Below are 25202 nucleotides of genomic sequence, written 5' to 3'. Positions count from 1 at the left end.
ACGGTATTATATTGCATCATCGAATCCGAGCTCGTTTGTTTGTCACAAACGCTGAACCAGGTGTTGTACCAACACCATGTGCTCAAACTTGCGTTCTTCCTTTTGCATTCACTGCAGGCCCGGAACTCCTCTATATGCAAGACAATCGTTCACGTGTTAGCCGGACCACCACACGTTGATTTAGAGACAACAATCTAATTCTCATAAGTTGACCACAATTACCCGATTTAAATCTCACGGGGCACACGCATGCTGCAAAAGCAACTCAATCCGCTTATGGTAATTTGGCTCTTCAGAACATCTTCAGGGAAAAGTAGCAAGTTTTATCGCAAGACGCTATAAATAGTATATTATATAAATATAAATACTAGTGTTTGTGGTGGTAACTCGGGACATTAAAATAATTTTACATGAATTTAATGTGAATTAATGTCATTATATGAAGATTATAGGATTCCTATGAGCAGTGTATTTTAAGTACTTTACCTCAATTAATTTGAGACCCATGCGGGGAGCAATCTTTTTATTGGGAAACACGACGAAATTTTCAATCCAATTTCAGTCTATGTATTTACCGAATGTTCCTGCTTCTAGTGATTGAAAACCACATTATCCACCATTCTGTAATATTTTAATAAAAACCCTCTGCCAATGGTAAAAGAATAATATATTTGCTTTAGTAAATCTTAACATTCATTTAATAATAACTACTTTTTAGAAATATCCATATTTACACAGAAAATCAACAAGACGTAACATTGCCGCTTTTTAAATTACCAATCACACTACAAACTTCACACCATTATATCAAAACTCCTAGGTATAGAGATCAGAACCAAAACGCACCCGTAGTAAAATATAGAAAAATCACACCAAAATAAGTATCAAAATCCGGGCATCTCTGACAAAACTCCGTTCAAAAGATAATGAATAATCCCTAGCATTAATAAATATCACATCAGTTTCATGTTAATTTGTAACCCCTATGAATCGCTCAGCCACTTTTCATTAGCCTCCTTCCTGGCGTCCGGTACTAGCTGACTTTGCACCCCTTCAATGAGGTTGTTGGTAGCGTCTGAGACAATAATAATCTGTTTGACGATGGTGGGGGGAATTTGGCGCATCACCGCACCCACTGCCCCGCTTATGCCTTTCTGCTCTTTCTCGATGGTAGCCACTTGCACGATGTTGTCAGCAGTCTCACCTAAACCCTACACATCCACAGTTACTTGAGCGTTTACCAAATAATTATTGATATCTACTTCTTTGACTGCCATGCAGGCGTTGGTTATCCCCTCTCTGATATCCTGAGGTTGATGGTAGCGCTTCTTACGGTTTTTACGTTGGGCCTGCATGCGTCTAGTTCGCAGGCTCGGGCCAGGAGAAAGCATGTCATAAGCTGTTTCTGCAGTGTACTAAAATATTTGATTAAATATGTTATTCGAAAAAAAAATGGAACTAACTTGTATGAAATAAATTAATCTGCTAGTCAGCTCTAAGGCTGCCATGGCTGTAGAAGTAGTAAAGCTATTAGCGCCCCTTTGCAACCCGCGCACAATCCTACCGTCTTTCTGGTACTGTTCGATGGGCAGCCAAAACAAATCCCACACCCCCTGGACTAAAAAAAAAAGAAGATAAATCACCCATTAGAAAATTTCAGAAAAGCTTCTACAATAACTTACACAATTGTAAAACGGCTTTCATGGGACCCACGCCTCCTAATATGGTAGACAATTGATTTTTCTTAATGTCTGCTATCCATTCTTGCAGTAAAAACGCAATTAACTTATTAAACCCTAATAGACCGTGTCGGTAGACGATTCGCTTCAGTCTAATTTCTGAACACTTTAGGTATGCGAGCCCCATTAAAAGACCTTTAAATGAAATAACAATTATTTCCAATATTTTTGAACCCTTTTAGTACAGATAACAAACCAGCAATTGAGCCGTGACTCATATCCACTCGTTTGCCGATGTAATCCAGACGGATCAAGACGTCTTTGGAAAATTCTACGTGTCTATTATATGAAGAAAAAGTACAATAAATAGGCTGTTATGATTTTAATAGTTAAACAAAGTTATTACACTTACCTGAAATAAATGGGAGCTGAGTCGCTGGTTGATACATGGGAAGCACTGGATTCCTCCTTGACTTCTTCAGTGTGATATCTGCTCTCTAATAAAATTAAATTTTCGGTTACCACTTCCTTGGCTTTTTGTTCGATTTCCCTTTCACTATCAATCGATGTAGTCATTATTGGGGGGTGATGCGACTGAAGGGATTGTAATGACTGAAGTGGACTGTCTTTGAGGCCTTCTATACTCAACAAAAGATTAACAAATAAGAGTTTTTAATTAAAAAATGTATGCAAACCAGCAAAAGGCTCCTCCACGGTTTCTCCACCCAACTCCTTGAAGAAGTTGACCATGAAAAACAGAGCATCCTGATCGATGTTTAATCTAATGGGTAACAGGGATATCTTCAAATCGCATTCCTGCTGATTTACCTTAGGGTCTGGCCTCGAGTGCAAAGCTTTTATTAGCATCTAGAGCAAACGTTATTCACCTTAAGCCCTTAACTGTTACACTCAAACTCACCATGTTTGAATGCGACTGTTTGGGCAGAGCATGACTAGAATATTGATAGAGAAACTTATTAATCTGGCTAGACGCTAATCTATCCCTGACCTCTACATTGAAAATCGACAGGACTTGTCTAGAGGCTTGCTTGCAGGTATCTGGATATACCTCATGACTGAACCTAACCTGTAACTAAAATCTCAAAACACTTGTTCAAAAAACTGATTGGGTCAGACACAAACCTTACTCAACTGCAACTCCATCAACACCGAATGATCACGATTTAGGCCTCCTTTTTGAATCCAAGACAAGTTCCTGGTACGATCATTTTTACGTTTGGTGAAGTTTACGCGGCTATGATCCTTATTCGAGAAGGTCACGGTGTCTCCCAGTTGTTTATCCGCAAATCTGACTTCTTTTTTGCTGCCCTCTTCCTTTTTTTGAGATTTGAAATCGTTGCCCCCGTACATTTGCCATACTATCGACATGTCGCAAAGAGTGTAGCGGGATGTGGGCGTCGGGAAATTCTTCGGTGGAGCCAAAATATCTTAAGGAGGAAAAGAAAATTTCAATTCCATGTGTAAAATTTGTAATAATAAAATATTAAGTGTATTTAACTCCCCAGATCTCCAATTATAATAGTTCTTACCTCGTTTTCCATCAGGTTTCGCGATATAATTCTCGATGATTGTAACGTCCTGACTAAACCATGTAATCTCGGGACTGCCGTTTTGCGGCAGTATGGCGTCATCCCCAATGAAGCAAAAATCTTCATCGACGTCTTGGTCATTGCCGCTGCCGAAATGGTACACATTAATATCCCCTAAATCGGTAGTTACTTGAGGAATGGTATGAATAGGCAGTTCCTGTAGCGCTTCTTTCTCGTCTGGGAAATAGAAGAGTTTGGCCCCCGTTGAGGGATAAGTCGACTCCGCTGCAAGTTCAAACAAAATTGATGAATTTGGTATAAAAATATATAAAAAATGATGGTGAAGTTGGCTTCTTTTTAGAAACTGGATCCTCCACTTAATAAACTCACCCTTGTTAGTCATCGTACTCTCCTCCATCGCCTCCTCTAGCAACTCACTAATATGCTCCTGCTGACTTTTGCTTATACTACAATCATCATGTTCCAAACTCAGTAACTCTTCCTCCATCACCTTGTGAGGACTTGACGGATTCGACTCAGTTTGTTGCTGGTGTTGAGTCGTAACTGTCAAATCACCGTCGTTAATGTAGTACGTCAATAGCTGGAAGAGGGCGCGACCGCTGTCTGAACATGTTCTGATGTTAAGCATGTTGATGGAGGTGCGCAGATCGATATGTGGATTGATGCCGCTTTGCTACGCAAAATCAATACTTATATTTATAATTACTAAGCGACCTAATAAAGTACCTTGTCCGTGGTTTTGATGCTGATCTCAAATAGGGCAATTTCGATAACATTGACATAGTCTTTTTGCAGATCCACTTTAATCTGCGAAGGGACGCCATCTTTAGGCGGAGCCTTTTCGCTCAAAAACAGGCCACAATCTTCGAAAATCATGGTCAAAGTTGACGTATTTGCAGCTGCAGTCAAGTGACTGGATATGCTAAAGCTTCCAATTGAAATAGCCGACCGAAGAGGTAAATGAAAAGGCCTGGAATTAAAATTTTTTCGCTGTCAAATAAACTTAAATTGTCGCACTTACCTATAATCAATAACGCAATCCCAAATGTGCAAATGAAGCTCTGTGAGCACATCTTTTGGGACGTAACCTTGCAGGGGATAATCGGTGACATTAAAATAATCGATGAGATGCGAAATCCAGGAACTGCTCATTTTGTGCCGCAAAGTAGCTCGATTAAGTCCGAGAGAAACCGTAATAACCTAAAGAATATTGAAGTTTTAACATGGTTTAAACCATTGAGCCAAAGTAAACCTTGACATGGTGCGTTTCATGGTTCGCTTGAATTTTAAGTGCTACGGTGAACATTTCACGATCTCCACCTCTGCTTGTTGATGAAGTGAAGCTCTTCTGATCCGATTTATAAATGGTGGGAAACAGGTGGTTCCCAAGAAGTGCACCTGCGTCTTTTAAAGACGCGCTCGTACTTGGCGTGGGTTGAATATCTTTAATCCGAGTAAAAAAAGAAAATGTAACATTTAACTATATTTTCATGACTCACCACAATGGTATAGTTGAGCATCACCAACTTGAACACATACATAACCCAAGTCTTTATCGCCCTTATAGCCGCTTACAATGAACACAGTGGCGTGGTTCACGTGGAGCGCCAACTCTCCTTGTTGGCCTAATTTTTTTAATTTACATTTTAAAAAATTATCATTATACTATTATACGTACGTACCTGGAATAACGTTCCCAGTAACATCCCGAACTGGTGGGTTCAAACTTACCAGTCCTTCTTCAATATTCAGCCAAAGCACAAAAGCACTCTGATTACTGTTCTTTTTGTGCCTGCTTTGACTGGCATCTTTTGTTGTGTGCTTGAACTTATTGCGGTATCTGTCATATGCAGAGCGGAAAACGTTAGTTGTGATGTCTTCGTCACTGGATTCGCTCTCAGACTCTGGGAAAAAATGTTCACATGTACCAAACTTCTGAAGTAATTTAATGATTGGTTGGTAACACTGTTTAATGCCCTGAAGAGCGACGTTACCACAACAAACATTTCCTCAAATTTCTTCTAAAACGCTTTTTAACTTACCATAATGAAATCCACTGTTCGCTAATACATAATTATGCTCCAGCGCCAAATCCCCGAACTGAACTAGCACTGGGCTTTTGCTTGTAGTTGGTCTTGGTGCCTGCGGCTCCCACAACAACAAATCATTACTTATTCTATTGTAAATTAACTCGTAAATGTGCTTGGACTCCAACTGCACTGACACAGCTGGCAAACTAACTTCAACTAAAATTTGAGCATTCGATACTGTGGATTTTACAAAGGATTCCAATTCGGTGTTGTCTCCAGGGATAACTTGTTCCTCAGAAGTATCTGCCAGAGTAAAATGTGGACTAGAATATAGTTAAATATTATGTTAAAGAAAATACCTTTTTCTACGTTTTTATGAGGGGTGTCGCTTTTATGGACAACCTTTTTAGCACCAAAAGGACCAGGATCTGGATTTCCTTGATTCTCGAAGGCACCATAGAAAGAGTGCGTCATGGGGTCAATAATCGCTTCCTCTTCATCATCCACTTTTTGGGAAAACATTTTAATGGTTAACCTAAAATTGTCTGAGTTAGAAAGAACACAAAACCTCAATCAGAAAAACATACTTGGTAAGCAAATTGGGGCTACTTTGGATAGAACTTAAAGGTTTATCCTCAAACCCTGCACGGGCTATATGCATCCCTTCAGCAAACTCGCTTTCATGATAAAATATTCCTAACTCCTTGCAGTCGACATCAAACTGGCTGAAGTTCTGTCCAGTTTGAAATTGTGTGTGGAAATTCGCGTTATGAAGCACCAGAGATATAAAATCGCTACGCACATTCCGCTCCCACCAAGGTGGTTTGCTCATGTCAGTAGCTGGTCTAAAGTCTGGAATAGGGAAGCTGCCCAAGAAAGTTATTGATTAGAAATTGGCAATATTATGATTGATAATGGTAACTCAATGGAGACTGAAATTTGTACTTGGAAACTTACCGTATGTTGAAATTAAAAACTGGACAAGATATCTTAAAATCGTGCAAAGCCCTGACGACAGGTTCGCCAAGCACCGGAGATAATTTAGGTAGATCTTGCCTCCCTCCGCAAACTGGAGGGTTGAATAAAAGGCAGGCGATTCGGTCCACGATTGAGAGATCAAATTCCGTTGAGCACTGATCAAGATGCACCCTAATGTAACTAATTTCAAACTAAATTCTTTTAATAAAAGCTTCACTTACGATACTTCAGTCTTGGGTCCTCCCTTCCTGCCCAAACTTTTGCCGGCCCGCTGCACGTGCTTGAACTTGAGCCCCAAGTTAGCCCTAGCAGTACTGGGAATATTGGCACTTTGAGGTGATTTAAATCTAATTATTGGAATGTGCTTGAAGCCTCCATTGTACAGACACTCGGAGAGCTCAAATTTCGAGGCGGTTAAACTGCCGGTGATTGAAAAGGCACTGGAGGTTGTCGTTTCGTTGCCTTCGAGCTTTAAGGGTGAAGCAAGCAGCCTGCAATACCTCAGTTACATCAAAAAAGTTAAGGAAATAATCGACAAAAACTGACTTTAAATGGTTCAAATTGCAAGCCTTCTCGAATGCTTTGTGAACATTCTCAAACCCGTCACTAACAACCCCGATAAATGTGCTCATATCGATGCCATTAAAGAACTTTTCGGCTAGAGACTGCATTTGCCAAACCAGAGCTTTTTCGTTGCTCGAAGATTGCACTAGCAAATCTTCATGCAATAAAATCACACCGAGTACCGCGATGCGCACTTGGAAGTGGGAAATTTCGGCTGTAGGGTCTGAATCGATGTTGCTGAGTGCTGGAAGATGTTCAGTGACAACAAAAAAAAGGAAAGTTGATGTGGTCCCTAATTTCAATATTTTAGTGTTAATAATAACTTAATAACCTTTTCTTCTTAGCAGTGAAGCGGCATCAGTGGCTGAGCTGATCATGCTAGAACTAACGCTAGAATCCATCGAGCTACTGAAACCGCTCATAGCGCTGTCAAACATAGCGCTAGTCGCGCCTCGCATTGGAAGATATTCGCTATCCATGCTTTCTTCTGAAAAAAGAGAAAATACTTCATGAATGAGTTTCAGTTTTTCCGTTCACTAGGGACGTAAAAGTTCACATTGTGGTTTATATCAGTACCAAACTTTTACAATAATCTCCAATCCAAATCAAAATACATCAAAATCTAGAGCATCACCTAAAGTTCCCGATGACCATCCTTGTCCATGCAACAGCCCCAAACCTGGAAAGTTCCTATTGCCTGTTAATTGTCCCAGTTGTTCCTCCACCCTTTCATAATCCATATCAGTCATCGGTCTAGGCTGAGGTTGCTTATGACTTACATTACTGCAAAATCTCACCTACATTTTTTCCTCGATCATTTTCTATTTATACTTTTACCTGTTGTCCTCCAAATCCGGGCTGGAAAATCCGTTCATCAGTTCTATTAAAATATGAAACTGTCTTGGAGACAGAAACAGCACTAAAGAACCCAAATTTAGTTCTATAGCCACCTTAGGACCACTTTTGGTTTCAGACTGTTTTAGTCGGATTTTCACTTCCTGGTTGCTAAAACATTTTCCGCAGAGAATAACATGCCTAACGCAGCTTTCTTCAGTAATTTCTGGCTCGGAATCGGTTTCTTTGCTTCCTGTCTCAGCAGTCTCAAAGAAGGTCTCGTCGTCTTTCAAAGACTCTCGACTATCTTCTCGAATTAGAGATTTAGATACTGTTCTGTCTCCACTAGAGAATTCCACAGTGGACAGTTGAATGCCCTTTAAAATTACGTTTTTAGTCGTAACTGAGTCTACAAGATATGCTTTTCTGCAGTCTTGTTTGGAAGGGTCTAAAGTGTCCATGTCGTTCTGGTTTTCTATGCTGAAGTCGTCGTAATACTCCATGCTAATGAAGTAATAATTAAAGAATTGCATGAAGAGAAAGAGAAGGAAGACAAACCAGTCTATGTTGATAAGTAAACCCACGCCCTTCTCGCTTTCTTTGGGAAGATGCTCCACTTGAATTATAGTATCAGTTAGTTTAATTTTAATCCTTCGGGCGACTATTAAAATATTTAATTGTAAAAGAAACTAATAAAAAGACAGTATATTGAACATTACCAGTATCAATAGTTTGTGCAAAAAGCTCAATTCCCTCAATGGACTGATTATCACTCTCCTTCTTGGAAGCTGCCTCCTTGACAAACTCTTCTGCTAATTGAATGGAGCTCGACATGGAGTTCCACATGGATTCAAACATAGAGGTGGCTTTAAGTAATGATATAAGGATTATTAACCAAAGTTGTACATTAAGCATTACCATCTTCCTTTCTCTGCTTTGGCTGGGCAGTGACTTTCAAGCCACATATTTCAATTTCAGTGGAGTTGTTGAAAATTGATTTCCAGGGAATACTAATGTGAATTTTGTCGATGTAGCCGTCGACGAATTCAATGGGCCAGTTCTGTGTTTCGCCCAGTTCATTAAGGGCCTGATTTATAAAACGAGATAATAATAATAATGTGCAATTATTAAGATTTATTTTAGCACATTAAGCTGCTTAAATACTGAGTGGATGAAGAGATGAAAGTAAAGTAAGTAGGTATATATACATACATGTTACCTGAAGTATCTCCTTAATGACATGTTTTACCCTGTATAGTTTTCTACTTCTATGCTTTCATTAAATATTGGGGCCTAACATTTAAAACACATGAAACTTTCAGAATTCTATTTTTACATTTTAGAAGCAACTTCAAAATTGTGAAAATGGCTGTTAGAATGCTTGCTTATCTCATAAACAAAGAAATATATCTCTACCCCTTTTTTGAAGTCAGATTATGACTTCAAAATGTAGTGTCAATACTACTATCAACTTAGAAAGAAATAATTTTTGATACTGTTGATGAACCAATTTTTGACACTACTTTTCGTGACCCTGAATTACTTTACAACAAATTTTCTATTTTATTTTATGGTTTTATTTCGATAGCAGTTGTAGTTAATTACTTGATAACAGATGTAATAAATGATTTAAATCTGTATAGATGAGCTCTTCTGCATGTTACTTGGCAAACAACGAACTTATGAAATTCAACTCAACATTGAATAATCAAATCTATTTTAATTTCCTTCTCAAGTTTAGGCCAGTTATTTTAAAAATTGCCATTTAACCTCCGAATTTCCCCATTGAATAAAACGTGCTCCCAACGCTGCTACGCAGTTTTCAGTGTTATTATGGAATGTCATTGAAAACATGAATTGTTTTTTTCAATAATAATAAACATGACCATGCTTCACTTAAATTTAAAACCACTTGGTGGCATGTAAGCATTACAATTTTGAATTTTATACGCGTTCTTCTTGATAGGGAAGGTGGAAATTTACCTCGACAGCAAGGCTGATCCTCTCAGCAGTGGCCCGACCATTGTACAAGTCCAAGTTGAGTTGGTCCCGAGTTATTTCATTTTCAATGAATTTACTCAAATAGCGCTTAATTAAACAAGTGCACACATTCTTCTTTATATAATCGGGTATCAGGTTGTCGTACCACGGCATGGCAATGCTGAAAAACACTAATTTTCAATTGTATACATTCTGCTGAACGCAGCTCTTTGTTTTGGCGATCACGGACCAGAAATGAGGACATGAGAAAATGCGTGGAAATTGACAGAAACCAACTGAGATTGTCTGTTGATGTCGTGCGCAGATGCGGCAAATAAGAACACGGCGCAAGAAGCCAGCTGGTCCGGCAATGTTGACATTGATGCCACGTTTATCACATAATTTTAATTTCAAGAGTAATGTGAAACTAGTTTTGAAATTCGTGTTAATTTATTCATTTTCTTCATTTGTAAGTAAGGCTAAAAAATTAGAAAACGCTCTTAAAAAAATATATATTTTTAATATCGTAATGAATTATTGAATTATAATATGAACTTAATATCACGAGAAAAATAAAAAGAAAATCCAGGTCCCACCGAGATTTGAACTCGGATCGCTGGATTCAGAGTCCAGAGTGCTAACCATTACACCATGGGACCTATTGCTTAATGAGATCTAAATGTTCTAAATACCTAGCAGAATCCTATGAGGTTATAAATATAACTATATTATTGATAATAATTAAGTATTATGACAAATATTTCTAAAACCATACAATTGTACCTATTCTGCATTAAATTCTTCAGATCCTATACTCACAATCAAAATAATTTTAATATTTTTTTATAATGACAGACAAAAAGATTGTCAAAATGTCAAGAGCCGATTTTCATTCTTTCCCGAACATCGATGTCTCTGTCTTGATAATGGTAAATACTAAGAACACAGCATTAAACCTTTCCTTTAAAATTCTCAATCTACGCACTGTCAACCTTAAAATTTAAATACAACCGTCATTGAGTTTGGTTGTTTTATTTTTATTGGAGAATAACATTTAAAAAATACATATGAAATAGTGAAAACTTTCACAAAATAGCATTCATTTGCCACAAATTTTATTATCATATTAACAAAAATGCATAGCAAAATCATAGCTAAATTATTAGAACAAGTAGAATTGGCGGTAAGTAATTAATATTTGATCTAAGCCTTGCCCCCTTAAAAGCAGGTTCAAAAGTAAATTGCATTATTGTAGTTGCTTTCTGAAAGATGAATATCCATTTTAGGACGAATATTTACACGAGAATAATCGACTGAAGACTTACAAACTATGGCCCTTTAAGCAACACTCACCGTGCAGTGCTCAAAAGGTAATCCAATTCTTTTAATCCTAGAGGTGAAATTTAAGCAAGGATTCGACAATTCAATAACTAAACCTTAATAACTTCTACGTTTCAGTTCCACAAATCAGTTGATTTAAATTCTAATCCTGTTTTAGATGGCAGAGGCTGGGTTTATTTTTGTAGGCTCAAGACAAGACCCAGATTCAGTTAAGTGCTTTTACTGTCATAAATCCTTAGACGGATGGGAAGAAGAGGACAACCCGTGGTCAGAACATTTAAAACATGCTCCATCTTGTGAATTTGCAAAAATGCAGAAAGCTCAAGCCAATTGGACTTTGGCAGAATTAATAGATTTTTTTGAAACATTTGAGGTTCATTCTATGAATCAGCATATAAATAGATTGAAGAAGAGTATGGCCAAGTGTTGGGAAATGAAACATGGAAAAGTTATTAAAGAAGAGAAGTGAAGTCTTGGATGTGTGTTGGATTGTATATTATTTATTGTTGGGTCTCGATGTATTTTTAATACATAACTAACAATTTAATACATACAGCCTTTCCTTAATTAATTGCTATTATGCAAATGCAGAATAAGCCTCGTCACTAATTTATGTACTATTTTAAATTAATTTAGTTCAATTGTCCTGAAGAATGAAATAAGATTTTACAGAGGTTTTTAAGATGAATTTGTGATAGTATTTTTATTTAGGACAGTTCTTGAATGAAATATTACTTCATATGACGTCAAATTGAAGCACAAGTACCCTAAAAATTGTAACAATAGATAACACACTTAGCTTTTACCCTCAACGTTTGAAATGGTCTGGTGCAACAATGCTTTTTGCCTAATTATAAACTTGAAAATTTCTTTGTGGTACCTGACAGAGCGCTGGTTTCTTAAATTAGGCAACCAGGAATTTACCGTTGCCTTCAGCAGCTGAGCTGTCAAACTTGAGGTTACCTTAAATTATTATTATTATTATACGTTCGTTAAAGGAAATCTTTTTTTACAGAATTTAAATTACGTTTTTTCGAAATACCAGTTTGATTAGTCAGTCTCTATTTCCATCATTCTGGTGTCGATCTTTATAATGTCCTAAAGCTTTTAGTACCTAACTGCCCACATTTCTACACGCCTTTAAACAATGCACATCACTTGTGTGATTTGCAGCGATCTCTTCACCCCCAGCGCGGATATTTACAGCACACAATGCGGGCACATTTTCCACTACACCTGCCTGTTGCATTGGTTCGAAAAGTACGCTTAAAGGGCACTTTTTCCCCCTCATATAGTCAAAGAGTGTTTTAGCTCGAAAACGTGCCCCCAATGTCGCAACAAAGTGTCCACAAAGTCCCTGGTTCGATTATATGTGAACGTAGCTCAATCTCAAGACCTTGGGGATGATGTCACTGTGCTTCAGCACAAATTGGACAGTATAGAGTTTTCTATGAAATTAAAGGAGCAAGAAATGAAAAACATCGCCATTAAAAATAAGGAGATTGAGAATAAAAACAAAGCATTATTGTAAGTTTTTTTTTTTAATTTGGTTCTTCAACTCTAATCTAAAGCATTCAGACTACATGTCAAAGAATTAGAGACTGCTGAACGCACATATGATTCCATAGTTGCAGCTCTAAAAGAGCAGGTTAAATTCTTTAAAGGACAAGTTAAAAATTGCAATAAACTGAAAGATGAAGTTACCAAGTTAAAGAATGAAATTAAAGGATTGGAAAATGTGCAAATTGCTGTAAGTGGGACTAAACAACAAGTACAGGATATCATCAGAAATGAAAATAATGTTGAATCTTTGGCCTTACTTGCTGCCACTTTAAAAAAGTAAATGTTTCAATTTTCTGTTGATTTTATATCCCAATGTCAAAGTGTTATTTAAGGTCTCTGGTAGACACCGATAAAAAGAAGCGAGAGCTACAGCATGAGCACAAAAAGACCCAAAATGAATTATTGCAATACAAGAGGAACATGGATGATATGAAATGCAAATTGGAGGAGACAGAGTATAAACTATGCCTGTCTCACATTTGCCATTTAACTTATTTTTTCTTAGGAGACAGCTGATGTCATTAAAATCGAGTTACGAGATGGAAGTAAATTTTTTGAAAAATAAATTCACTCAGCTTTCCGTCAGACTTGAAGAAAACAAAAATAATGATTGTGTGAATAATAGTATTCAAAGAATAGTTGCCGAGAGTCCTGTCAATTATAATAGAACACCAGTAGTTCTTTGCAAGCACAATGACAATGATATCAATTTGTTTGAATCATTTACCCCCCCAAGAGTGGACAGGAAAAGGGATAGGTCCCCACATACACCACCTTTAGATCCTGCTTTCAGCCAGGTAATTCATTTTCCACATTTGGCTCAATTATCTTATTTTATTTGAGGATTTAGTCAGTTAATGACTCCATAGACACAGTTATTGTGGAAGAATCTCCACTTCCCCCCTCCAGTATGGGAATATTTGGTCTTCAGAGGGCCAAAAAGAAGACTGTTACAGGCAACAAAGTGAGAGTTTCTGCAAATTTTCGTGGAGATTTTTATTATATGCCAATTTTTAGTTCTCAATCTTTAAGATACCATCGACATCTAGCGTATCATCAACATCTAATGCTGCGCCAAGTGATAATAAAAAGGTTACTAATAGTGCGAAATACGATGGTTGGGGGGGTTCTAGTAAAGAAGACGTCTTTCCCACACCTGCTATTAAACGACCGAAACATGCAAAAAGCTCATCATCTAAGCTTAAGAAATTGTCCGCCGAAGCGGGCAAGCAGCACAGGACAATTTCCGATTTTGTTAATTTGGCTTAGATGTGCCTTAAAAAACTTTTGGGCACGCAATTCGTATTACAATATGCTCAGGTTTTTAGGAAGAATCCAGTTTTGTTTCAAATTTGCACCACACATAATAACATCATATGATACTTTGAACATCACAAAAGCTTTTAACTTTGGTGATGTTTTTATTAAAATTTTTAATAAACCAAAACCCACTGTGACTGGTGTTGATATAAATAATAACAATAATATTAATATAAAAATTAAATCCGTAAGTAGTTTAATTATTAGATTGAGAAATTTGTGTGTATCTGAATAATAATAAATGTATTTTTCCAAATTCAGACAAAAAATCATTAAGAGCAGATCTTTCCCGTAAATTTTTCATAATAGTTCGGTTCAAATTGGAGAGAAAAATATGCATCTTCCTCATCATCAAGGCTTTAATTTAAATAGTAAAGTGGTTGACGATTTAGAAAGACTGAATGGTAACTATTGCTGGTATTTTGTCAAAAATGGTGAGATGGCATCATATTTTTAAACAGATGACCGTCAGATATTAATACCGTTATGAAGTCATTTTAATTCATGGAATCGTATAGGAATTGGTTTCAACAGCTTTCAGTCATGATTCCCCCTGCAGTCCCTTTTTTTAGTGGTCGGAAGGACTTTAGTGGGTATAGTAATCATATGCACGTCCACAATTATCCACAATAAGAATAAATTTTGAGGTAGGCGAGTGTTTTCTGAACATCGATTCTGCTTTAACCATGAGCTGGGAAACTCCCATAAACTATTATCATCGCCAAAACAACATTTTTTTTTTTAATATTATAGGATAAACAAATATTGTGTGCAAGTTTTTACCTCTAACTGGTGGCATTAGCAAATAAAACATTTTTTAGTTTTCTTCTAAATTTTATTCATTAAACCACGGTAGAAAATTCATTAACAAATTTGCAGCTAAAATAGTTTCATATAACTTTGCTCCAATTGAGTAAAAATAATTTTAAAAATTACAGCTCTTTTCATCAAAATAAATATCAATAAATAAAATTAAATACTTTCATTTAGTAAAAAGAGACGCAGAAGCATGGTAAAAAAAACAACACACGAGATATCTCGCATCGAAAAAATCAACTAGGAATCGCCTTATTTTAAATGAAATTTTATTGTAGGCGAATTCTAGCACAATTTCCGCGGCGTCATAAACTGTTGCACCGTTTCATTGCTAATCTGAGCTCTGACTTCCTGATGTTTTGTTATTAGTGGAGTTAAAGTATCAATCAAAATTTTCTTCAATTCCCCAGTAAGCAACTCTCCGCTCGTATAGCTTTTTCTGATTTCTTCCAACCTCGCATCATCTTCTAGGAAAAACCTTCACAAAACGACTTCAATTTAGTCCTAAAAAAAAAAGCAAACCGTACATTACCTTAAATACTGATAAGATATGTCTAAATCACAGTTTCCCCCAATCTTCCTATGCTCTTCTACAGTGGCCTGACCCCCAGAGAACGCGTGTTTGTTGATCTTATTCTTCAGCTGTTTGGGAGTGTCATTCATGTAAATTGTACTATTTGCCTCAGAGGCCGACATCTTAGTTTTCGCCCCTTGAAGGGCAGGAAAAAATTTGGAATGCATTAAAGCAGGTTTATCAAAGCCTATTCTAGGGCACACGTCCCTGGTCATCCGAAAATAGGGATCTTGATCAATGGCACAAGGAATTAAACAAGGAATTTTTTGGGTGCCAAAGATGTCTGGAAAGGAGGTGGATAAGGCAGGGGAGGCTTGAACTGCAGGAAAAGAGATTTTCCCAATCACAGTGCTGTCATCAAAGCCAAAAATTCCTTTCACTTGATTGAAAGTGACGCATTTTTGGATGCGAATCATATTTTGGTAGAACTCTTTCCTTTGACTGCAACATAGAATTTTACAGTTAGTGTATCATTAAAAGTGGGTAAACTCACCCAATATAAGTAAAATCGGAGAAAATAAACGTTTTATTTACGTCAAATCCACAAGCAATTATATCTTTAGCATTCTCAATACCCATTTTATAAGCTTCATCTACAGTTAAATCTTTCCATAAAGTTTTTTCATCGTCTGTTAGCTGAATGACTAGAGGTACATTGAATACCTCCTGTAGCCATTTACACAGGGTAAAAGGAATCAGGTGCCCCAAGTGCATTGAGGAGGATGAAGGCCCACGTCCTGTGTAGAGGTAGAATGGTTTACCTTGTTCATATCTACAATAATTATTTTTTGCCTTTTGAAATCGCAATAAACCCAAGGATTTCCTATTTCCAATTTGCAATGCAATTACCTGGTAAGAATCGAGTGTAAATCTCGATGCGAGAAAAAGAAGCCTCTTTTTAAGAGATGATGCACTGGTTTACCAATAACTTTCTCAAAACGTACTAAAAGTTCGTCGTCAATTTTGGAACTTCCAAATCTCTCTAAAATTAATTAACTATTATGAATTGCTGGCCAAAATCAAAATTTCCTTCATGTTTTTGCAGATAAATTTTGCATTTTGATGTTTAACACGTTATACGTTTTACATTGACTGTTTATACCAATTAAACTGCACCTTCTCTAGTCAACCTGAAGCCCAAAAGTCCAACAGATCCTGGTTGGAAATGTTGATTTCTACATGAATCTCTTATAGAGGACAGATTTTAAATGATCTTCCAGTGCTATCTCAAGGAAGTACATCTTTGAACTTACGTATTAATTTATCGTAATCGACTCCAGTCTCGGATTTGCTGACGACGTTCCAGGGGTCCACTTGGTCCTCTTCACTTTTCTCTTGCCCATTACGTTGCTCACAATGTTCCTGCAAGGAAAACCCGTCCACGCGATTTGTTAAGGCTTCAGACATTTGTAATTTGGAGTTTAAAGGAGAAATTTCGTAAAATATGGTGAGAAAGTTGGTAAACCCCGCACAAATTATCTTTTCTCGAAAAAATATAAGAAATTGTCAAATTTGAAGGTTAAATTGGAGCATATGGGCATACGTCAGATGACGTCATTAATAGAGCGTTATCGCAGACTTTTGTGAAATAGAAAACATTCCAAAATAAATAGCCCTAATAGCACTTTTACCCATTGTAAAAATGGGAAATGGATTCATTTCCAACATACAATAATTCCATTAAAATTTTTTAAACTGGAAAAAGTCCTAACGGTAAGTTTGTTGGTTCTTGAGTACTTTCTGATAACCATTAATGTTTATCTCCAAGTTGGCTTTATATTCCCCAGGAATCTTCGTCGTTTTAGTTAATGTGTCAAGGTTTTTCATACGGAGAGAAAACTCCTCCAATTTCCATTGAAGTATTTTCAATTAAATACAGAATCACCTTGATTAAGATTTTTGAAGTTGTGACTATAAAATAATATTGAGTTATGTGATAAAACATATGCATTTCTAACTATAAACCTACATCTACTATTATAGTTTTTCAACATTATCTCAAAAGTGTAATTTTTATTACCCTTATTATGTTTTAAACCTTAAGACTTTAAGGTGAGATTGCCTTTAATCCAGAAAAAATAGTTCAGGAAAGAAAGAGTGTAAATTCTGATATCAGTAACTAGGAGAATGGCAGTTGTTTCATTTTTCGTTAATTTGGTATTTTATTAGAGTACATGCTTTATTAGTTAGTGTGTTAAGAACGCACTGTATTATGTAAATTTCCTGGAACAGTGACAGCTTCCTCTGGAGGTTGTTTTTCAGGAGGTGGAAACAAAAGCTTCTCTTTCCCATTGTAATTATAGTCTCAACAATTGACTACTCTTCAATGTCCTTAGTTGTATGAACCTAGTGCTTAGGCATGGATTTATGAGATAAAGATTTCATTTCTCTTACTTCTAGAACAGTTCTGGCACCATCTTCTTCCCATTCATGCCTTTAGTAGCTTCTGATTTTGTCTCTCCCAGGTCTTCAACTCCATTTGCAGGCTCATCTGCCTGCTCAGTTTTTAACGTGCCATCCTGGAATTTAGCAGCAGCAGCCGCAGTACTCCCCCTACTTTCCTGTTTTAGTTGTATTGAACCTGATGGTTGTGGTGAAGTCACGTCTTGAGCCTCAGCGATACTTGGCGTCGGCGGTACACAAATGGCGCTCTCAGCCTTACAGTGCTTGTTTTTACATGTTGTTACCTTGATGATCACTGGTTCTTTGGCTCGATATTTACCGCATACACATATTCGTTGAATTTCTGACATTGCGATGGTAGATGTCAAGGGAATAAATTTTTACTTAAGAAATTTTGATTTTGGCTCCTAATAATGTGCTAACCAGTAACATGTCCATTCGTGTAAATCTAGACGTTGCCATATTTCATACCGCATGTCTTGAATAGAAAATCATTAACTTAGTCTTTGTTGATGGTAAGGTATAAACATAACCTTAATTTTAGTAATTTTCCTTAAACGTTTCAAATAAACAATTTAAAAATGGGCTTTTTAACTGTTTTAAAGAAAATTAAACAAAAAGAGAAGGAAATGAGAATCCTTATATTGTATCCTTTCACATAGTATTAAATTCTACCATTGCAAATCGTATATTTCTCTTAACGTCAATACAGAGGTTTGGACAATGCTGGGAAAACAACAATTCTAAAAAGATTTAATGGAGAGCCGATTGACACTATTTCACCTACTTTGGGATTTAACATCAAAACTTTAGAGCATAGAGAGTAAGGTCAATGATAATTTCATGTCAATAATTCAAAATTTCATTTTAAATTATAAATCTTTAAACAGATGTGTTAAGCAGAACAATTTCAATTTTCAGCTTTAAACTTAATATGTGGGATGTGGGAGGACAAAAATCACTGAGATCATATTGGAGAAATTATTTTGAATGTACAGATGGACTAATATGGGTCGTTGACAGTGCTGATAAAAGGAGATTGCAGGATTGCATGATTGAGCTGCATGCACTTCTCTTAGAAGAAGTAAGTTATTTTAGAGATTTGTCAATGATTAATGCAAAATGTTTATGCAGAGATTAGCAGGGGCAACTGTACTCATTTTTGCAAATAAACAAGATTTACCAGGTGCTTTTAACGTTGAACAGTTAAAGGAGGTAAAAGTCATTTTTAAAGCATTTACAAACTGTTTTAGGGAAGTTTTTATAGGCACTTGAATTAGATAAAATTAAAACTCATCACTGGAAAATAATGTCTTGCAGTGCAGTAACTGGGGAGAATTTATTGGATGGGATTGATTGGCTTATAAGTGACATTGCAGCCCGAATCTTCACTTTAGATTAATAGAACTGTGATTATTAGCTTTAAACGATTTTTAATTACAAAAATTAAATAAAATTACAAATCTATATTAAATTTTGTTTATATTTGAAATCATGACCCATAAAAAAACAATTTTCCCAAATAGAAGAAACAAAATCCAAATAGTTGACCCTATAGCCATCTCTATTTACAGGCTACAACACCTGCTTTATATCCCCAACAGCTCTAATGATCATATTACATATTATTAAAGTTGCACCCTCTTCAAAACAACAACCTTTTAACAATGTGGTAAACTGGTAAAAATTTATCTCATTTGATCATTTTGTGCACAATAAGAAAATTATTTAATAATTTAATGACTGTCCATAAATTGTACATCTGAAAGTACTAAAATATTATTCGGTAGCGGTTTTGGCTGTGGGGAGAGTAGCGTGATGATCTGCCTCTCGACATCCACGTTAGACCTAAGTTAAGCCATTAAGTATCTTTGCAGGACAATACCGTTTTTAATACATACACACAAACGAATCCAGAGACGTGAGACAAAATCATATCTTCATCTTCTTTTTCCGCAAAACTAACTGCAAGAATGTGGTGTAAAATGCCCGCGTTAGGCGTCAGTAACACTAGTTTCGTAAGGTAGTCCTCAGGCTTCATTCCTATTGACTTTTTATTGGATTTCTCTTCAGAAAATACAAGTAAATACTTACCATGGGGTAGACAGGAATCTGGTAAAGCTGGAGCTCCAACTTTGAAAATCTTTAATTCAGACCACTTCAAATCAAATGAGTGGGGATAAAGTTGATTTTTGGGAGTTCCATAGAAGTATTCACGAATTCTTTGGTCACAGGCTTCATTTCTAAAGTTTTTGGATAACTCTACCACCTTGATAAACCAAAATTGTATTATAAAAATTCAATAATTTTGAGAATGATTCATAATATTATAACACTCATTTTGTATTATTTGTTCACATAAACATGTACAGTGAAATTATACAAACTAAATGTTAAAATATTTAACCTGATAAAGTTCCTCCATTTAAACTTACTCCTCCACTTTTCTGCAAAAATACTATTTTAACATAATTAGGCATATCTCTGACCAATTCATTGTAAAGCCTCTCTTGATCCAAAACCAACACTATGTCCACCTCAAAGGCCCTTCCTGACTCAAGCAATTGTTTATAACCATCTCCTTTAATCCATCCGCAAGTGTTTATTATAACCCCTGAATTTCTTGCTGAAAGATTCGTAATTTGACAAAACTCTTAATTATTATCACAAACTAACTTTTCTTATTCACATCCAGTCTTTCCTTAACAGTAACTGCTAATTGGTCAATAATCATCTTGTATAATTTTGGATTAGCGGCAAAACTTTTATGACCATAATTGTACACCAATGGAGCTTCCTGAGAAAATCCCTCATCAATTGCAGCAGGACGTTCCACTACGAGTGCCCCTAACCGTCCAAAAATAGATAATTTATTTGTGATACAATTTTAAGTAAGGCCTTACCAACAGTCCCAGGAATAGAAATTTTTCCCTGCCCCACATCCAAATCAACATAAATAGGTCTGCGGCCCATCCTAACAGCATAATTCAACAAAATCCTGCACAGAGTTGACTTCCCCACATCCATAGGTCCCACTATCATAGTAATAGGACCTCTTTTGTTGTCTTTTTCACTTTCAGTCCTCATCGTTTCCAAAGCAGCATGACAGTTGGAATACAGCACCATAGGAGTCTCTTTTGCAGTGTAAATAACATCAGTTTTGCCTTTTACTTCAATAGTGCAGCCCTGCCAAGTGAATACAGCAACTTTGGCTCCTGAAGTGAACTCGTAGGTTTTGCCTTTGACTAATTCGGTGCCGAAGATCTCAGCCAGGCCACTTCTGAGGGTTAGGTATACCTTTGCACCTTTTGTTTCAACTTCGAAACGCAGCTCATTGTCCGGGTCAAGTTTAAACTCTTGGAGGACTGATTTCTTCTCTTCCATTATTTTAAATTGTAATCCCAGTCTTACAATTCCAAATGGTTCAGTTCATTCTTTCCTTTAATCGGAATTACGGCCATTCCATTGATTGAGAAATAAGTTGAGCATAAATATTTACAAAATAAAACAGATATATATATATATATTAGAGAGTCGCTAAAAATTCCAAAATTATATTATTTAACCTATTAGCCAAAACTAAATTAAACATCAAACCTTAAATAAAATATAAACTAAAAAATTAGGTTAAATTTGAAAATGTCAGTTTTATAATAATCGGTCTGTATTACTTTGATATACCTCTGGAATAAACTAGATAATGCATGGGATTTATTTCATATCTGTGGCAAAACTTTTTAATGGTAAATATATTTTTAATTTGTTTTGTTTAGATTGGACTAAAAAGAAATAATTATTTAATTTTTTATAACGTAATTAATATCAACTACCGTAGCACTGCTAGCAACGTTGCCACATTTTAATGAACGACCAATAAAGCAAATATGAGTTGTCCTAAGAAGGAATTAAACGTCATTTTTCCGGCATAACCTCACTTTTTATAAATCAAAAATGTCTTCTCTTTCTTTACGTTGATTGAGCTCCTTAGAAAAATGTCCCAAAAACCCTTTAAAAGCCTATCCAGCTCTAAGCCACAACGTTCAACAATGCTCCAGGCAGCAGTACTACTATTTGCCGCAGCAGTTCTGCGGTATATAATAATGATTTCTAAGTACCAAAGCATCATTGCCGATCATGTGGAGGTTTCTACTCCTCTAAGCTCTTGGAAAAGGGTTTTAGAGGGAACGTTTTTGTTCTCCAGAGGAATCAATCCTTATGAAGGAGACCTGTTACATGAAACCCCGTTGGCTATACAGTTTTACAATTTAATGCTGAACTATGTGTTCAAAAAGGTATATTTCATGTTCATTGCCTTCGATCTTGGGTCTGGACTGCTGCTTTATTTGTCCATGAGGAAATATAGCAGAAGATTTCAGGAAGAACATAGGGATAAAAGTGTGTTTTCTGAAGATGTGATTGAGACTTTACCAGGAGTAGATTATCCAGTTAAAGTTCCAATATATGTTTTGATGATGATCTTGTTTAATCCTTATACATTGCTGGGTTGTGTGGGGTGCTCCACAATGGGGATTCACAATTTTTTCCTTTCATTATTTATATTTGGAATGCTCTTTAACAGTATTATTATTAGCAGCCTTGCTTTAGCAGTCTGTGCTTCAATTTCTCTATATCCAGTAATCTTAATCTTTCCCTTAACAACATATTTTGTAAAGATACATTGTAGTGTGTCTAAAGCATTATTAGTAGTTTTAAGCTTTTTATCATTTTTATTTATGATAACCTATTATAACAGTATGTTTGGCAAGGATTATAGTTTCATAAAAAATGTCTATGGTTGCATTTTAACAGTCCCAGACCTGCAACCAAACATTGGTTTATTCTGGTACTTCTTCACTGAAATGTTTGACCATTTCAGAGAATTATTTATTTATTCATTCCAAATTAATGCCACCATTCTGTACTTAATGCCCTTAACCTTAACATTCCGTAACAGGCCTTTTATCCTGACTATTGCTCTCTTATTCTTGATATCAATTTTTAAATCTTACCCTTGTCTGAGTGACTTGGGTTTTGTGTTGAGTTTCATTCCGACCTTTATTTATCTCTACTCATACTGTCAGCAAAGTTTTGTCATTAGTGTAATTTTGTTGATGACCAGCTGCCTTGCTCCAGTATTGTGGCACTTGTGGATTTATTGTGCCTCAGCTAATGCAAATTTCTTTTTTGGAGTGACATTGGCCTATGCAATATCACAGATATTTTTAGTGACTGACGTTTTGTTTGCGCATATTAAATGGGAGTTTTACTTGAAGCATGGAAAGAATACCGAAATAAATGGGGAAAAGGGTTTGTTGAGTTTAGAGTAAGGTTTTTTTGTGAATAAAAAATTTTTGTATATAAGAGTTTTTTTTTGGGTGGAAAAAATGCTGTGAGTTAACAAAATAATTTATTGATGGTACTTTTATATGAAAAAATCAAAATGTTTTAAAGTAAACCACAATTATTCAACTGGGGATTAAACCAAAGGGGGGAAATCAAATTTATTAAACCTACACACTACTCTATTAATTTTTTCGCTTTAAAGTACCTTCGAAGGTAAAGCACTTGCCATGTTGCCAAACCCAAGAGAATGAAGATTGAGAATATGGAGAAGTACAGTACCCTATTATTTGTTGACTCTACAAAAATTTTATTTTTTATGAAAAATACTCATGATGAATACTCATGATATGACTTACCATTGGTGTCTCTCATTTCTTCCTCCCTCTTTCTCATAAAGGCAAAATCTTGCACAATGGCATTAGACAGATCTTCCAACCTTTTCAATTCAATTTCAATTGGCTTCAAATTTGCTGCATCTTCCAACTACAAAATTAATTTACAACATATTTAATAACAAAATAAATTAATCTTACAGTATGATAATTTTTAGTTTCAATTCCGTGTTTAGTGATCACTGTCACCAACTGTGTATTGCCTTTTTGGCCTGGAAAAAAAATTAAGATGTTTATGATGGAAATCGACTTTTTTTAGCACAACATACTTGTGGGTATCCTTGAGATGAAGCAAATTTCAAACATATCATAGGACTCAGTGTTAAAAGAAAATTTTCCTTTAGAAATATCTTGTCGTTGGGCCAGAATGTTCCCCTTTGAATCTGTTACCTGTAAAATCTATTATATCTCTCAACAATCCCAAAAGATACACACAACTTAACAATATAGTCTATCCGTTGTCCGGGTTGCTCTGAGACCTCAAATTCTCCAATAACTGGCACATTGGCCTGCAGTTCTTCTTTCAAACACTTTTGGGTGTTGGGCTCTAGATTAAACGATATACAATGCGCCGAGAGGACGAAAGACACAAATATCGTTAAAGCAGTCCTGAGATGCATTTTATGCCTAAACAGATTGATTTAACGTTGGTGAAAACCGCCACGAAACCGGAGAAAAGATGTTTTGTGGGTATATATAAAATATAAAAACAAATGGACTGGCAGCTGCCACTGTCAAAGTTCGGGTGACGTGTCCCGCATTGCCTTCGGGCAAGTTCGAGTCATTGGCGTGAGTAACTCTGGATTAAAAATATATTTTTATTTGTTTAATTTTCTAAATGTAAATTTATATTGTGCTCTTCATTGCCTATGTAATTAAACATTTAATAAGATGTACATAATGTCAGAATTAGCTTCAATCAATCATTTTTTATTTTATTTTAGTGCCAACATAATTACGAGCCACCTTTGGCTAGCTTGTGATTTCCAAATGTCATTGCAGACTTGTTTTGATACTTCATATTTGAAGGTTATTTCGCAAAAATAGATTTCTAAAGATGAATTTAAGTGATTCTGAGCCTGAGAACGTTGATTTAAATTGGAAACGAGTTGCGCGAGACATGATAAAGGTAATGAATTAATCTTTGGTTGTTTAAGTAAAAAAGAAAATTGATACCATGCGTTTGCACTTAAAAGGAATGGTGTATTAAAGTAAACGGAAATGTAGAATTGCTACTCAAGAATGTAATAATTATCATACTTTCTGTTAAATTTTAAAAATTCAATTTGTTCAGAAAGATTTTTTTTAGATTGGTGAAAGAGATGGTTTATCTGATGGCCGAGATAGAAACTTCCAACCAAGCTTTGATAAGGGCTATTCAGTTGGTTTTCAAAGTGGTTTCAAACTAGGACAATTAAAATTCCAAAGGTCACTTACATGACGCTTTTACTAGAGTATATTTCATTAATATATATCTGTCATTTTAGGGAATGTACCGACAAATTAGTAAAAGCAGAAACCTATGAAATGTTGGGTAATGCAAGTAAAGGATTATGCATTATTTGTACTAGTGAAAAGGACAATGAAAATGTTGCTGATGTAAAACGGAAGCAAATCGACTTAATAACATCCAGCATAGACAGCGTAAAACGAGAATTGAATCGTCTAAGTCATGAAATATGATGTAACAAATATTTTTACTACTTCAGTTTTGTTTTATGACTGCGTTTATAAATTTTTAATTATCTGTAATACAAATTAATTAATGAAAATGATTATGAATGATATTTGTTAATAAAAATAATACATCGAGT

The 25202-nt window shown here is 35.8% G+C and overlaps 9 protein-coding genes and 1 non-coding gene across 11 annotated transcripts; 5 read left to right on the top strand and 5 right to left on the bottom strand.

Moving 5' to 3' along the window:
• Window positions 1–649: 649 nt before the first annotated feature.
• Atg2 (Autophagy-related 2) lies at window positions 650–9927 on the bottom strand. Its single transcript, XM_066286479.1, has 29 exons — window positions 9640–9927; window positions 8575–8743; window positions 8376–8522; window positions 8215–8317; window positions 7660–8160; window positions 7457–7605; window positions 7154–7309; window positions 6805–7066; window positions 6480–6749; window positions 6238–6429; window positions 5868–6146; window positions 5640–5815; window positions 5293–5583; window positions 4933–5154; window positions 4750–4875; window positions 4503–4693; window positions 4272–4450; window positions 3977–4220; window positions 3620–3923; window positions 3230–3514; window positions 2823–3127; window positions 2599–2766; window positions 2375–2546; window positions 2092–2317; window positions 1936–2018; window positions 1683–1874; window positions 1464–1618; window positions 1263–1415; window positions 650–1211 (listed from the first exon to the last, which is right to left on the bottom strand). The coding sequence occupies exons 1-29, from the start codon at window positions 9808–9810 to the stop codon at window positions 984–986; spliced, it is 6099 nt and encodes a 2032-aa protein (XP_066142576.1). The 5' UTR covers window positions 9811–9927; the 3' UTR covers window positions 650–983.
• A 296-nt stretch (window positions 9928–10223) lies between these two features.
• TRNAQ-CUG (transfer RNA glutamine (anticodon CUG)) lies at window positions 10224–10295 on the bottom strand. The gene has a single exon. It is a non-coding gene; the product is annotated as a tRNA-Gln (tRNA).
• A 320-nt stretch (window positions 10296–10615) lies between these two features.
• On the top strand, window positions 10616–11528 carry Det (Deterin). Its single transcript, XM_066286231.1, has 3 exons — window positions 10616–10819; window positions 10923–11006; window positions 11135–11528. Exons 1-3 carry the CDS (start codon window positions 10772–10774, stop codon window positions 11444–11446), a joined length of 444 nt encoding a protein of 147 aa, XP_066142328.1. The 5' UTR covers window positions 10616–10771; the 3' UTR covers window positions 11447–11528.
• Window positions 11529–11916: 388 nt separating this feature from the next.
• Window positions 11917–14051, top strand: LOC136341607 (E3 ubiquitin-protein ligase TRAIP-like). Of its 2 annotated transcripts, XM_066286761.1 has the most exons (7): window positions 11917–12237; window positions 12289–12504; window positions 12556–12816; window positions 12873–12995; window positions 13046–13337; window positions 13391–13504; window positions 13558–14051. In XM_066286761.1, exons 1-7 carry the CDS (start codon window positions 12125–12127, stop codon window positions 13807–13809), a joined length of 1371 nt encoding a protein of 456 aa, XP_066142858.1. In that variant the 5' UTR covers window positions 11917–12124; the 3' UTR covers window positions 13810–14051. The 2 variants fall into 2 exon arrangements, with proteins under 2 accessions (XP_066142858.1, XP_066142859.1); XM_066286762.1 differs by lacking the exon at window positions 12556–12816.
• Window positions 14052–14694: 643 nt separating this feature from the next.
• TrpRS (Tryptophanyl-tRNA synthetase) lies at window positions 14695–16773 on the bottom strand. Its single transcript, XM_066286765.1, has 5 exons — window positions 16504–16773; window positions 16100–16232; window positions 15744–16022; window positions 15209–15691; window positions 14695–15154 (listed from the first exon to the last, which is right to left on the bottom strand). The coding sequence occupies exons 1-5, from the start codon at window positions 16655–16657 to the stop codon at window positions 14962–14964; spliced, it is 1242 nt and encodes a 413-aa protein (XP_066142862.1). The 5' UTR covers window positions 16658–16773; the 3' UTR covers window positions 14695–14961.
• A 1374-nt stretch (window positions 16774–18147) lies between these two features.
• Arl2 (ADP ribosylation factor-like 2) lies at window positions 18148–19127 on the top strand. The gene is made up of 5 exons (XM_066286780.1): window positions 18148–18299; window positions 18366–18476; window positions 18575–18737; window positions 18788–18868; window positions 18921–19127. Exons 1-5 carry the CDS (start codon window positions 18235–18237, stop codon window positions 19053–19055), a joined length of 555 nt encoding a protein of 184 aa, XP_066142877.1. The 5' UTR covers window positions 18148–18234; the 3' UTR covers window positions 19056–19127.
• cbc (crowded by cid) lies at window positions 19119–21256 on the bottom strand. The gene is made up of 6 exons (XM_066286764.1): window positions 20557–21256; window positions 20330–20500; window positions 20089–20279; window positions 19748–19922; window positions 19555–19696; window positions 19119–19501 (listed from the first exon to the last, which is right to left on the bottom strand). Exons 1-6 carry the CDS (start codon window positions 21035–21037, stop codon window positions 19390–19392), a joined length of 1272 nt encoding a protein of 423 aa, XP_066142861.1. The 5' UTR covers window positions 21038–21256; the 3' UTR covers window positions 19119–19389.
• Window positions 21257–21601: 345 nt separating this feature from the next.
• PIG-U (phosphatidylinositol glycan anchor biosynthesis class U) lies at window positions 21602–22990 on the top strand. The gene has a single exon (XM_066286763.1). The coding sequence runs from the start codon at window positions 21646–21648 to the stop codon at window positions 22978–22980; it is 1335 nt and encodes a 444-aa protein (XP_066142860.1). The 5' UTR covers window positions 21602–21645; the 3' UTR covers window positions 22981–22990.
• A 57-nt stretch (window positions 22991–23047) lies between these two features.
• On the bottom strand, window positions 23048–24122 carry bai (Transmembrane emp24 domain-containing protein bai). Its single transcript, XM_066286778.1, has 5 exons — window positions 23832–24122; window positions 23658–23778; window positions 23530–23600; window positions 23353–23479; window positions 23048–23292 (listed from the first exon to the last, which is right to left on the bottom strand). The coding sequence occupies exons 1-5, from the start codon at window positions 24006–24008 to the stop codon at window positions 23171–23173; spliced, it is 618 nt and encodes a 205-aa protein (XP_066142875.1). The 5' UTR covers window positions 24009–24122; the 3' UTR covers window positions 23048–23170.
• A 170-nt stretch (window positions 24123–24292) lies between these two features.
• On the top strand, window positions 24293–25163 carry LOC136341621 (uncharacterized). The gene is made up of 3 exons (XM_066286782.1): window positions 24293–24517; window positions 24698–24816; window positions 24876–25163. The coding sequence occupies exons 1-3, from the start codon at window positions 24446–24448 to the stop codon at window positions 25069–25071; spliced, it is 387 nt and encodes a 128-aa protein (XP_066142879.1). The 5' UTR covers window positions 24293–24445; the 3' UTR covers window positions 25072–25163.
• The last annotated feature ends 39 nt before the right edge of the window (window positions 25164–25202 follow it).

The sequence above is a fragment of the Euwallacea fornicatus genome, chromosome 10, assembly GCF_040115645.1.
Source record: "Euwallacea fornicatus isolate EFF26 chromosome 10, ASM4011564v1, whole genome shotgun sequence".
NCBI classification, from domain to species: domain Eukaryota; kingdom Metazoa; phylum Arthropoda; class Insecta; order Coleoptera; family Curculionidae; genus Euwallacea; species Euwallacea fornicatus.
This window is presented reverse-complemented; position numbering and strand designations above follow the sequence as displayed.

Coding starts and splice junctions, on each gene's coding strand:
- Arl2 (XM_066286780.1), top strand. CDS start 18,235: ATGGGCTTTTTAACTGTTTTAAAGAAAATTAAACAAAAAGAGAAGGAA. Junction 18,300..18,365: donor GAAATGAGAATCCTTATATT/GTATCCTTTCAC, acceptor ACGTCAATACAG/AGGTTTGGACAATGCTGGGA. Junction 18,477..18,574: donor AAAACTTTAGAGCATAGAGA/GTAAGGTCAATG, acceptor TTCAATTTTCAG/CTTTAAACTTAATATGTGGG.
- LOC136341621 (XM_066286782.1), top strand. CDS start 24,446: ATGAATTTAAGTGATTCTGAGCCTGAGAACGTTGATTTAAATTGGAAA. Junction 24,518..24,697: donor TTGCGCGAGACATGATAAAG/GTAATGAATTAA, acceptor GATTTTTTTTAG/ATTGGTGAAAGAGATGGTTT. Junction 24,817..24,875: donor GGACAATTAAAATTCCAAAG/GTCACTTACATG, acceptor CTGTCATTTTAG/GGAATGTACCGACAAATTAG.
- PIG-U (XM_066286763.1), top strand. CDS start 21,646: ATGTCCCAAAAACCCTTTAAAAGCCTATCCAGCTCTAAGCCACAACGT.
- bai (XM_066286778.1), bottom strand. CDS start 24,008: ATGCATCTCAGGACTGCTTTAACGATATTTGTGTCTTTCGTCCTCTCG. Junction 23,779..23,831: donor GACAACGGATAGACTATATT/GTTAAGTTGTGT, acceptor TAGATTTTACAG/GTAACAGATTCAAAGGGGAA. Junction 23,480..23,529: donor AAACTAAAAATTATCATACT/GTAAGATTAATT, acceptor TTAATTTTGTAG/TTGGAAGATGCAGCAAATTT.
- Atg2 (XM_066286479.1), bottom strand. CDS start 9,810: ATGCCGTGGTACGACAACCTGATACCCGATTATATAAAGAAGAATGTG. Junction 8,523..8,574: donor AAAGCAGAGAAAGGAAGATG/GTAATGCTTAAT, acceptor CATTACTTAAAG/CCACCTCTATGTTTGAATCC. Junction 6,147..6,237: donor GTTTTTAATTTCAACATACG/GTAAGTTTCCAA, acceptor TTTCTTGGGCAG/CTTCCCTATTCCAGACTTTA.
- cbc (XM_066286764.1), bottom strand. CDS start 21,037: ATGGAAGAGAAGAAATCAGTCCTCCAAGAGTTTAAACTTGACCCGGAC. Junction 19,923..20,088: donor TTTTGCAGAAAAGTGGAGGA/GTAAGTTTAAAT, acceptor TGGTTTATCAAG/GTGGTAGAGTTATCCAAAAA. Junction 19,502..19,554: donor GTCTCTGGATTCGTTTGTGT/GTATGTATTAAA, acceptor GGCTTAACTTAG/GTCTAACGTGGATGTCGAGA.
- LOC136341607 (XM_066286761.1), top strand. CDS start 12,125: ATGCACATCACTTGTGTGATTTGCAGCGATCTCTTCACCCCCAGCGCG. Junction 12,505..12,555: donor AATAAAAACAAAGCATTATT/GTAAGTTTTTTT, acceptor TAAAGCATTCAG/ACTACATGTCAAAGAATTAG. Junction 13,505..13,557: donor AGACTGTTACAGGCAACAAA/GTGAGAGTTTCT, acceptor GCCAATTTTTAG/TTCTCAATCTTTAAGATACC.
- TrpRS (XM_066286765.1), bottom strand. CDS start 16,657: ATGTCTGAAGCCTTAACAAATCGCGTGGACGGGTTTTCCTTGCAGGAA. Junction 16,233..16,503: donor CGATTACGATAAATTAATAC/GTAAGTTCAAAG, acceptor AATTAATTTTAG/AGAGATTTGGAAGTTCCAAA. Junction 15,155..15,208: donor ATATCTTATCAGTATTTAAG/GTAATGTACGGT, acceptor CGTTTTGTGAAG/GTTTTTCCTAGAAGATGATG.
- Det (XM_066286231.1), top strand. CDS start 10,772: ATGCATAGCAAAATCATAGCTAAATTATTAGAACAAGTAGAATTGGCG. Junction 10,820..10,922: donor TAGAACAAGTAGAATTGGCG/GTAAGTAATTAA, acceptor TATCCATTTTAG/GACGAATATTTACACGAGAA. Junction 11,007..11,134: donor CACCGTGCAGTGCTCAAAAG/GTAATCCAATTC, acceptor ATCCTGTTTTAG/ATGGCAGAGGCTGGGTTTAT.